Source organism: Vigna angularis, chromosome 9 (genome assembly GCF_016808095.1).
Source record: "Vigna angularis cultivar LongXiaoDou No.4 chromosome 9, ASM1680809v1, whole genome shotgun sequence".
Classification (NCBI taxonomy): Eukaryota; Viridiplantae; Streptophyta; class Magnoliopsida; order Fabales; family Fabaceae; genus Vigna; species Vigna angularis.
In genome coordinates, this window is record NC_068978.1 from 18,547,094 (window position 1) to 18,560,156 (window position 13,063).

A 13,063-nucleotide genomic window follows, 5' to 3' on the forward strand; every position below is an offset into this window, starting at 1 on the left:
TATTAATAATTTAACAAATATTAGATCTTGTTTGTGTATGACATTGTCCAGTGCTAACAACATTTATGGAACAGAAACACTTAAATATTTATATGCATAAGATAGAAAAATTAAAAAGCACTTAAATATAATTTCTACCCTTCGAAACAGAAACACTTTTAAATAAAATAACAAATTTTGTTATATATTTAGAAATATACAAGTTACTGTTTTCTTATTGATTTGTTAGCAACAAAAAATATTGTTAACTAAATGAAATATAAGCTTGATTTTTACAAATTTGGATATTTTCAATTGAGTATTTATTAAATTTTTAGGTTGAATATATTTTTAATCCCTACACAATGTGAAATTGGAATCCGTCCTTCTTCCAAACTTTGGTATATATATTTTGGTCTTCAAACTTAAAATGAATGAATATAGTTATTTTAACTTAATAAGTTTATTTTTTGAGACTTGTTAAACAGTGTTCCAAACTCACATTTGAGTAAAAACATGTCAAAACAGCATAAACAATTTAAACATCATCCCAAAAGACATTTGATATATAAAAAGAAATTAATGTAGTTGGATAAGAACACTATATCTATTTAATTTTAAAGTTTGAGAATCAAATTATATCAAATTTTGGAACAATAATTAATGAATTTCAATTTCAAAATTTAAAATTTATAGACTAAAAATTTATTTAACTTTGTTGTATTACTAAAAAATTTTATATTTTTTAATTATGTCTGTATCGATTAATTTTTTCTATTAATTGGATGATGTGATTTTTATATTGACTTTTCATCTTCATGTATTAAGAAATATGAGGTTTTAATGCTAAGCGACGAACAAATTGAAAACATATTGGATAGCAAAAGCCATTATCCTCATCTACTTTAATGATGATGATAGTGATAGACCATTTATAAGTGATGATATAGAAGTCATTGAGAAACATGGTAATTTTGTTATTCGACATATTTTCAATTAAAGCAATAAAAAATTGTTTGTCATTTTATATAAAGTCAAATTTTAAATAATTCTTTCATAATATTTCTTTTAAAACAAATACTCATATAAGATTCACTAATAATTATTGTTGGATCTACATGTCGGATATCATGATACTTGTACATGTCTCACCAGCAAGCGAATAATTAAATATGGTATTCATTACTTGTAAATATATATTACTTGCATATATCCATTTAGTATCTCATTCAGTAAGAATGTTGAGACCGAAATACGAACCTAACGAATCGCAACCGCTTCTTTCTGTGATGTAGTTACTGTGATATCTCTCTTCCTGTGTCAAGCTCTTTGAGGGAAAAATGGGCTGGGTATCTGCAAAGGCACTCCGACGCTCAAGTCAGAAAAGGATGTCTTCAACCCTTTCAATTCAAAGTGACCTAGAAGAAATATTATTTTCTCTCTTAATTTCTCTTAAGGAAAAAACGTACCTTTTTTCCTCCCTGCTTTTCATATTTAAAACAGTAAAATCAACCGTTTACCTGAAAATCCGGTCAGTTATCGAAGTTGACCACTTGGAAGTTGTAACTGTTAGATCGTGCTTGATACTGGATCAGTTACTCCCGTGATTCGTGGCATTGACTGATATTCCTAACCGTTTACGCTTAACCACTAATTTATTACTTGTCGATCGTCTTGTGTATTGACACAAATATGCGAGATGTCGATCGTCTGGTGCATCGACACAAACTTGCGAGCGTTATACGTCGCGACATCGCTGTTTGCTTGTCGATCATTAATGTGTCGACATCAACATATAAATGTTATGATGCGATCGTCTTAACGATTGGCGTTAAGATGTGTTCGACATACATACGATCGTAACATTACGACCGTAAGAAGGCTCGGCAAACGGTCGCCCGAATTCAGGTATCCTACGGTCGACAAGTAACCCGGAGACTACATGACCAGTAGATTGTTTCGCAACAATCGAAACTTTATTCCGAAAACAATACGCTACCAACAGAAGACCGGAGATGACTCTTGCTGAGCTTGTCAATACCAAGCAAGAGAAGGATGAAACCCTAAAGGCTTTCATGCAAAGGTACAACGAGACGGCCCGGCGTGTGAAAGATGTCAATCATACCTTCATTATCAGCAATCTACCTTCCTGCTTAAGGCCGGGGTATTTTGCAGAGCAGTTATATGCTGACCCGCCAACATCTATGGAGGAGCTTCAATCCACAATTGCAAAGTTCATCCGAATTGAAGATCTCCGAAGTTCCAGAAAGAAACAACAGCAGGATAACCCAAACCAAGATACAAAGAAAACCCCAAAGCGGTCGACCAACGACTATAAAACAGACCGAACGCCCCAAAAAGAGTTAGGGTGGACGTCTAAGTACGATCGCTACACAACCCTCAACGCACCAAGAGCAAAAGTACTCGAAGAGGCTCTGCACGCCGAACTTTTAACTATGCGGCGAAAAGCTACTCCAAAGAACGCGGACAGTGGCAAAGCCTGCCGGTTTCACATGAACCATGGGCATGACACGGAAGAATGCAATATGGTGAAAGATGAGTTGGAACGCCTCATCCGAGCAGGCTACCTCCAGAACTACGTTAAGGACAGAATCTCCACCAGAGCCACAACTCCTCACCGCAAGGATCACTCCAGACGAAGCCCCGAGCGATCGCCTCCCAGGGATGACCGACGCCGCAGGCGATCACGCAGCCAGCCCCGGCGTACGGAGAGAGAGCGTTCAGTCCGAGGCCGAATCGACACCATATCAGGTGGTTTCGCCGGGGGGAGTGTCATCCTCCGCCAGGAAACGACATCTGAGACAGTTAAAGTCGGTGCACATGGTAGATCGACAGCCTCGGTCTATCCCTGATATTACGTTCACCAATGCAGATTTTCATGCGCCCGACCCTGATCACGATGACCCCATGGTTATCACGGTCGAAATAGCTCGGTACGATGTCAGCAAGGTTCTCGTCGATTAGGGTAGTTCGGTCAACATCCTATATTGGTCCACCTTCAAAAAGATGGACCGATCCGAGGACTTCATTGCCCCTTTTAACGAACAAACTGTAGGCTTCTCAGGGGAAAGAGTCGACACCCGGGGGTATCTCGACCTACGAACGCGGCTCGGAACAAGTCGGGAGGCACCAGAACTTAGAGTCCGATTTCTGTTGGTAGAGGCCAATACCTCATACAACGCCTTGTTGGGATGACCTTGCTTGAACGCATTTGGACCAGCGAACAGCTCGACAATGTTATGTTGTCGGGCTCAAAGTCACCCCTTTCATACCAACCAGAAGGGTGAGAGGGGCTGAAACAGCGGCGGTCGACTTGGACCCCAGAACCAACATAGACGAACGTCTCCATCCGCAAGGCGATGTCAAACTCCTTCCGTTGGCAGCGGACGCGTCCAAAACCACAACCATTGGCGGGGACCTCGCTTTGAACGACGAACAGGATCTGGGACATATGCTACGAACCAACGCGGACTTGTTCGCGTGGACGACCGCCGATATGCCAGGAATACACCCCGGAATCATGGCCCATAAATTGTCCATATTTAGAGAGGCACGGCCGGTCGCGCAAAAGAAACGACGGTTCGGAGAAGAAAAGCGCAAGGCCATTCAAGTCGAGGTCGAGAAGTTGATGAACGCCCAGTTCATTAGGGAGTTAACTTACAATACGTGGTTGTCGAACGTAGTCATGGTCAAGAAGTCGAACGGCTAGTGGAGAATGTGTGTCGACTTCACCAACCTCAACAAAGCATGCCCTAAAGATTCATATCCCTTGCATAGCATCGATCGGTTGGTAGATGGAGCTTCCGGCCATGTTATACTTAGCTTTCTTGACGCGTACTCGGGATACAACTAAATCCTCATGTACGCACCTGATCAGAGCAAAACAACTTTCATTACCGAACGCGCTAATTACTGTTATGAAGTAATGCCGTTCGGCTTGAAGAATGCCGGCGCCACATATCAACGCCTCATGGATAAAGTTTTCCATCATCAAATAGGACGATGCATGGATGTCTATGTCGACGACATGGTTATTCGGAGCCATTCTATGGAGCAACATTTACAGGATTTAAAGGAAGTGTTTGGCCAAATCAGAAGGTACAACATGCGCCTTAACCCTTCCAAATGTACCTTCGGAGTCCCGGCGGGTAAGTTTTTGGGTTTCATGCTTACTCGTCGAGGAATCGAAGCCAACCCAGACAAGTGCAAAGCCGTACTCGACATGGCAACTCCAAAAACCCTAAGGGAAGTACAACGTCTGGTCGGTAGGCTCACAACCCTGTCTCGCTTCATTCCGAAGCTAGCTGAACACATCAAACCAATTCTAAAGAACATGAAGAAGGGCACCACACAACACTAGGACGATGATTGTGAAACAGCATTCAATACTGTCAAATACATTCTCACCAGCCCTCCAATTATGGCTAGACCGGACGCTGGATCCGACTTACAGCTATATATCGCAGCATCCCACCAGGCTCTCAGTGCTGCTTTAATACAAGAGGCACCCTCCCTCAAATTAATATACTTCATCAGCCGTACGTTGCAGGGGGCGGAAGAAAGATATTCTCGAATTGAGAAAATCGCATTAGCCCTGCTCACGGCTTCGCGTCGACTCCGACCGTATTTCCAAAGCCATCAAGTGGTAATCCGCACCGATCACCCGATCGCCAAAATCCTCCGCAAACCCGACTTAGCAGGGCGGATGGTCTCCTGGTCAGTGGAACTTTCAGAATTTGGACTCCGTTACGAACCGCGGGGATCCGTTAAGGGTCAACATTTGGCAGACTTTGCAGCTGAATTAAGTCCCACACCTGATGACTCGACACCAAAGTGGCTCCTCAGCGTGGACGGATCCTCAAACAAAAGAGGGGGAGGAGTCGGTATTGTCCTTGAAGGACTAGACGATCTAATCGTAGAGCAAGCCATCACATTCAAATTTCCCGCTAGCAACAACCAGGCCGAGTATGAAGCTCTGATTGTTGGCCTATCCCTGGCCAAAGAATTCACAGTCACTCGTCTAGAGTGTCGGATGGATTCAAAGTTGGTGGTCGGCCACATGAACGGAACGTATCAGGTTAAGGATAATCAATTACTACGCTACTTCCACAAAGCTCATACCCTACTTCAAGACTTTGTCGAGGTCATCATCATCCACGTACCCAGGGAACAAAACACAAGAGCTGACCTCTTGTCTAAGCTAACTCACTCTAAGGAGAGAGCACAATTATCTTCAATCATTAAGATGACGCTCGACCACCCAGTTGTGGAAGCTCTCGTCACCGATGTTTCGTCACCAACAACAGACTGGCGACAGAGGATCAAAGATCTAATGATAAAACAAGAGCGAGGAGAAAGCATTACTGTGATTGATTCAAAATGCATTGCACGTTTCCTGTACATAGGCGACGACCTATACCGCCGCGGCCACAGTACTCCTCTATTGAAATGCATATCGGAGGATGAAGCCGACTACGTCTTGCGCGAACTGCACATCGGGATATGCGGGTTTCATTCGGGTAAGCGTACACTCAGAGCACGCATACTTCGTGCAATATATTACTGGCCCACGATTGACCGAGATTGCGAGACGTTCGTCAGAAAATGCATCTCTTGTCAGGCCCACGGTCACGACATCCACGCTCCTCCCGAAGAGTTGCATGGGATCGTCTCTCCTTGGCCGTTCGCTCAATGGGGCCTCGACATAATTGGACCGTTACCCCTAGCCAAAGCACAGAACAAATTTCTCCTAGTGGCGGTCGACTATTTCACCAAATGGATAGAAGCCGAACCATTATCCGTTATCAGTGCCCAACGAGTATAGAAGTTCATCTGGCACCTAATTTGTCGATTCGGTCTACCACAGAAAATCATTACCGATAACGGTCGCCAGTTCGTCGAGCGAAAATTGGAGGAATTCCTCAGTAGCTTGGGCGTTAAACACGTCACCTCCTCTGTCAAACATCCACAAACGAACGGACAAGCCGAGGCCACAAACAAAACCATACTTACTGAATTGAAGAAGCGACTCGGCGAAGCCAAAGGTTTGTGGGTGGAAGAACTACCCGAAGTCTTATGGGCATACAGGTGCACTCCACACGGATCCACAGGGGACACGCCGTTCAACCTAACTTATGGCACTGATGCCATGCTCCTAGTCGAAGTCGGCGAGCCCTCGTTAAGACGAAAGATCACCGATATGACACTTAACGAGGAACAGTTACGGATGAATCTCGACACCCTTCCCGAGGGTCGAGAGGTCGCCGCAGTTCGTGTAGAAGCTCAAAAAAGAATGCTTTCCCGCCGTTACAACACTAAGGTCAGAGCCCGAGCGTTCAAAAGCGGCGATCTTGTGTGGCAGAAACGGGGAGAAGCCAGGAAGGACCGAACGCACGACAAGCTAGCAGCCAACTAGGAGGGACCATTCCGCATCGTTGAGGACATGATGAATGGAGCATACCGCCTCCAACTCCTCAACGGACAACCCATCCCCAACACATGGAATGCTACTCATCTCAAATATTATTTTAGTTAAAATTCATTTTTGTTCATGACACATTATTCATCTCCATTCTAAATAAAAAGCATATTTCATTGCTATTATTATTTTATGATTTCTTACATGTCGAGTCCTAGGATTACATTCTCCTGACTTCATCCGGCATGTTACACGGTCGTCCTCGGTCGCCTCAGGCACCTCTACGTTCGAACGAATGGATATACACTCCATCTGGTAGATGTTCTCCCTTGAACACCCAGTCCGTCCGGGATACACTCCCTCTGGTAGATGTTCTCTCTCGAACACCCAGTTAAGTCCGGGATATTAATCCCTCTGGTAGATGTTCACCCTTGAACACCCAGCACACTCGACCTATATGATCGCTAATAAAAACGACAAGTTCTCTCTCGAGCACCTAGTTAAGCCCGGAATATCAATTCCTTGGTAGATGTTCACCGTCGAACGCCCAACGTATTCGATCCATACGGCCGTTAGAAAACTTTGTCAACATTTATATCACAACGCAAGAAAATGGTGTCCATCCGACAACATATATAAATTTAGAAACACAAAGAAAATCAACACATGTCCTACAACATATGAATGTATTAATTCCTAATCTATTACAATATGAGGTGATTCGCCAGCAGCATCTCCGACCGTCTCCACAGCCGGTTCATCCACGACGACCACCTCTTCATACTCATCGGCAGCGACCGCCTCTTCATCATCTTCCGCTTCCATAAAGGCATCTTCGGGAATCTCACTAAGAGGCTTCAGTTGACCCTCATACACGTCCTTCCGAACGTCAAACTCCACTCCTTCGGTTGACACCTCAAGCAAGTGTCCGACCTGCCTCAAAGCCTTCCGAAAGCCCCGGGTATGTTCAATCACTACCGCCTCCTTCAGTTCTTCTATTATCTCCTTGTTCTCCATTGTTTCCGCCCGCAAGTCATTCCTCTCTTTGGTCAACGCCGCCATTGTCTTCTTGGCCTGTTCTAACTCGGACGACACTTGATCGCGCTCCTTTCTCAAAGTCAGGCCGGCATTTCGGGCATCATCCAACAGCACTTCCGCTTCTCTCAATAATTTCTCTGACCGTTTCTGCTTTGAATCGCAGAGGGCATGTGCCTCGGTAAGCTCCTTCAGCTGAGTCCGTGCCTTATCCAAATCAACCCGCAGCACACCTCTATCAGAGGCATATGCAATATGCCAAGCCAGCATGTGTGTCCGACTCGTCATTTCCAACATGACATCGGCCATTTGTTGCTCGGTCATATTCTCTACCACCCTCTTCTCCGAGTTATCCAGATTGAACTCAACCTTATGGCTCAACGTGAAGGAGGGGTCCCATACGCCATTGGGGAGGGGACGCTCTGTCTCGTCTGCGGTCTCTTTCCTTTTCTTCGACACAGCGCCGCTATTGTCGACCGCCTTCCCTCTCCTTTTTTGCACCAAGGGCTGCTCTTCGGCGACCGTTGTCTCATCAGTCGACACCGAGAGCACAACTGGACCAGTGGGTTGAACCTGCGTACGTTGTTGACCCTGCATACGTTTGGATGACGACCCTGGAAGGTCACCCTCAGCCTTCTCGTTGTCGATGGATTGAAACCAATTTCGGACACTTCCTTTTCTCCCCATTATCTCTGTGAAACAAAGGCCACCCCAGAACAGTCAACAACAACAAAGCAACAGATAAAAATAACAAGCAAAGCAATATACCAAATACCCTCGAATCAGCGTCATCGTGCTCAAGGCAGTTTATAAGCTGACGGGAAGAAAAGGGGCGTGGCAACGTCGTCAACACATTCAGAGCCTCTAACTCTTCAATCGTCATTTTATCCTCAGACCAAGAGGTGAACCTCAGCGGATCCTGCGTCTAGTACAATTGGAATTTGGGGCTTCCCTCACCATAAAAAAAGTACCTCCGCCCAGAATCGGGGATCGACACTTTAAAGAATTTTTCTTTGAAGCCCCTATACGACTGCAGATAAAGCTCTAGAAGAGCATTACCCGGCTCAGAAATTAACGATACCCAACCCTTCTTCGCAACCGGTCGACATCTAAAAAAATACAAAAACAGTCCCATAGTCGGCCTAATTCCTAAGGCCCGACATAACACGGCAAACGCCTGCATGTACCCCCAACTGTTGGGATGCAATTGACTGGGCGCGACATTCAGGTATCCTACGGTACAGTATCTTTTGTAAATTTTATATGTTAATATCGGCTAGTACAATTTTTTTTTGTTATTCTTATATTAAAATGCAATATTATTTATATTAATCACAAAATCTTATATTTTTTAACATGTGGAAACAAGTAAACAAGATAACTAAAAAAAAATTAACAATCATATTACTTGAAAAGATTAAATGACAAAATTTTTTTTAAAAAATATAAAAACGTTAGTAAATAAGAACATTGGTAAAATACTATTTTACTATTTATAATCTAATTTCTTACGTTTGTGGGTCTTTACCTAAATGGGCTTGAGCTTAGGCCTAGTAGATTAGTCAGACCCATATTCAAAAAGAAAGAGAATTTTACCCAGTTTTCATGTCAAGGCATGATTTCCGATATTTCCACCTCTTTCACATCCAAGTAAGATAAATGTTTTTCTTCACGTACATCAATAGCTATGTCAGATCTTATTATAACCACGACAAATCCTAGATCAGAAGCGATCCCTCTCACCCATTTAATTAAGTGCTCACGAGAACGAAAGATTTCATTTGTGGTAAAATTATTTATCAAATCTTCCTCTACAACTTCACTGATGAAAGAAGAGAAATTCTAAATAAAACTAGAATGAATTTGAGAATCCATATGACAATATTCATCCATTTTAAACAATAGTCACCTATAAATTATAATCACTCTCATTAACATAATTCATAATTAATTAAACAAATATAAAAATATTAATATAATTAAACTATATAATTCATATAATTATACTAATTCGTATTTTTTATATAATTATAAAATTATTACACAAATAAAAAATAGAAAAACAAAAATATATATCTACATAATAATTAAATTATTAAACTAACATGATAAATAATCTAAAATTAATAACATTAAACTAATATACTAACATTATAAACTAACAACCAGAAAACATTAAATTAATAAACTATTCATATATAATAAATAATTAACAACACATTAATAATTTAATAGTGCTCGAAACTGATGTGAACCCTTCAAAGATATGTATCCGTCAACGGATATCAACATCCGTTGAAGGGAAAACGAATGTCCATATCTGTTTTTCCTTCAACGGACCCTAATATCCATGGATAGATTTGCATATCCGTTAAAGGGTATAATTAAACTAATTCGTATTTTCTTTTATAATTATAAAATTATTAAACAAATAAAAATTAGAAAAACAAAAATATATATCTACATAATAATTAAATTATTAAACTAACATCATAAATAATCTAAAATTAATAACATTAAACTAATATATTAACATTATAAACTAATGCTCAGACAACCTTAATTAAATTATGTTTTCGAAACTGATTCAACGAATGTTGATATCCGTTGACGAATTTGCATATTCGTTGAAGGGTTCCACGTTCGTTTTTTATTGCTTTCGCACCTAAGACGACCTACTCCTCCTCCTGCCACCACCACGGCTACCGGACCACCTTCTTACACCAACACCACCACCTCCGGGCCACCTTGTTGCACTCACAACTCTTCTAGGAAGCTTTGTCACCTCCAAACAACCACATCATAGTAACACACCACCACAAAGAACTCCACCACCAGAAGAAGCACAATTACATAAATGTTGAGATTGTTGATAGGGGAGCACTGGTTTAGTTGAACCCACAATCTCAATGATATTTTTGATGATGACAACACATAATTAATAACACACATGTATTTGGTGTTACATGTTCTATGCTTACATGTTATATGCGTTTTTTAGAACATGATTGTGTTGTTTATGTTGTTCATTGCATTTCACTGTGTTATATATATGATTTTATACATGAATGCATGACACATGTTTTTGGAAAAGAAAAACCACAAGCACTTTTGTAGAACTTAAATTGTGTGGCAAAACACCAATTTTAAGTCGATTTCATTATGGGGGAGTCGATTAAAACTCGTGTCTTTGCACAAACTTTTTCAGTATGCTGTGAGAGTTTTTCAAAGAGAAAAGTTTTCAAAACTGTTGTACTCTGTTATTAGGTCGATTACATGAGCGTACATTCGACTGAGTTTGTTATGTTTTGAATAACTGTTAATGCTTGATATAACTGTCACAATGGCTATATTTTTAAATATGTTGACCAAGCATTAAATGAAATTCGATTGCATTAATTGTACATTCCATTAACTGCATTGATTGTTGTTACCTGCAATAACATAATTGCTATATTCGACTGCATTAGTAGCTTAGTCGATTAAAATGCGTCAAAGTTGTGTTTATCTATAAATTGACGCGAATTTGATTTCTGTAAGAACTTTTGTGAATATAACAGTTTGTGATATCTTTTGCAGAAAATGCATTCTTACAGAAAGAGAGAAAGAGCTCCAAGAAACAAGAAGTGACCATGGTGATCATCTAATTGTGGATTCTTGAAGAGCAAATTAACTGCACGTACAAAGGCTGATCATATCTGCACATTGGGTATAACTGAGAGACTAGAGGCTATAATCTTGTGAAGATTGGATTAAGGTTCCTTGTTGTGATTATAGGAAGAAGAGTGTGTTGCGTTCTTGACTTTGAGGGTGACTCAAAGGGTTTGGACTACAGGAGAGGGGATTCTTGCTGCTACTCTGTTTGTGTACTGCCTATATTTTCATTAGAGGGTTAGAGAGGTGTTTTATATTTTTGACGTGAGGTCGCTATAAAAGCCTTGTTGTAAAAACCTTGATCATTATAGTGCATTGGCTTCCTATGGTTAGAAGGACAATGGATGTAGGCTTGACCGAACCAGTATAAAAACTTAGTATTTGATCTTTCTATCCCTATACTCTTTTATTCAGTCGACTTTTTACTATACTCAATCAATTTAATTTTCGTTGCATAAACAAGTCTTTTACCTTGTGTTTCCAAAAAGCTATAAAGGCATCACTTTTGGTGAAAAAGATTTTGAAAGTTTTAAATTTTATACTTCACTAATTCACCTCCCCCAACCCCTCTTGGTGTGAGAAACTTAGTCATTCTTTTTTAACAATTGGCACCGGAGCTGGTTTTCATAAAATATTTGAAAAACTAGTTGATTACTGTTTTTATTAAATCGATTGATCCTTGAAAATGGCTTTCAATTTTTAAACCTTTGGTGAAGGTGCATCCACAAATAGACCACCACTATTTACTAGAGAAAACTATGCATTTTGGAAAATTAAGATGCAAATCTTTCTTGAATCCGTGGATAAAGAAGTTTGGGATGAAACTCTAAACGGTCCATATGAACCCACTCAAATTGTGAATGGAAAAACTGTTTTGAAAAACTTTTTTGAGTGGACTCAAGATGAAAATCGTAGAGCACAATATGATATTAAGGCTAGGAATGTAATAGCTTCTGCACTAACAATGGATGAATTTTTCAGCATATCACAATGCAAGACTACCAAGGAAATGTGGGAGGTTCTTGAGGTTACGCATGAAGGAACGGATGAAGTAAAAAGGGCTAGAAAGAACTCTCTTATACAAGAGTATGAGTTGTTCAGAATGAAAGCAGGAGAGACGATCTATGAGGTACAGAAACGATTCACACATAGTCAATCACCTCATGGCTCTCGGGAAAGTGTTTGATAAAGAAGAAATCAACATAAAGATCTTGAAAAGCCTCAATAGAAGCTGGCAACCGAAAGTCACTACTATATCTGAATCAAGAGACTTGACCAGCATGAACATGGCTACATTGTTTGGAAAACTCAGAGAACATGAATTAGAGCTTGGAAGGCTAAAGGAGGAATAAGAAATTGAAGAGAAGAAATTAATTGCCTTAAAGGCCACAAGCAAGAAAGCTACAAAGATCATGAACCTGAAACTGAATCAGATGCAGATATACTAGAAAAGGAAATGATGAATATGATGGTGAGAAAATTTAACAGATTCATGAAAAATAAAAATTATGCAACTAACAATGCAGGTTTCTCATGAGGAGGAAAGAAGAGCTCAAGAAGCAACATTTTTTAATGCTATGAATATGGAAAGAATGGTCATATCAAGCCTGATTGTATAGACTTGAAGAACAAGCAGAAAGAACTCTTCAAGTATCCTCAAGACAAGAACAGGAATCAGAGAAAAGCTTATATTGCTTGGGAAAATAGTGATGAAGACTCTTTAAGTGATGATGACAATAATGTTGAGGAGGAGTCAAACTTATTCTTTATGGTAGGCTTTGCACAATCTGATCATGATAGTGATCGTGAATTTGAAAATGAGCCAATAGAAGTGAAGTACCACATGCTACTGGATGCATTTCAGGAAATTCATGTAGAGGCCATGCGACTTCAGTATAAAGTGAATCGGTTATCATCTAAGATAAGAGATTATGAATACATAATTGATAATCTTGT

General features: G+C 40.5%; 1 protein-coding gene across 1 annotated transcript; it reads left to right on the forward strand.

Moving 5' to 3' along the window:
- The first annotated feature begins 4,420 nt into the window (after positions 1-4,420).
- On the forward strand, positions 4,421-6,415 carry LOC128193908 (uncharacterized). Its single transcript, XM_052868100.1, has 2 exons — positions 4,421-5,818; positions 5,867-6,415. Exons 1-2 carry the CDS (start codon positions 4,421-4,423, stop codon positions 6,413-6,415), a joined length of 1,947 nt encoding a protein of 648 aa, XP_052724060.1.
- The last annotated feature ends 6,648 nt before the right edge of the window (positions 6,416-13,063 follow it).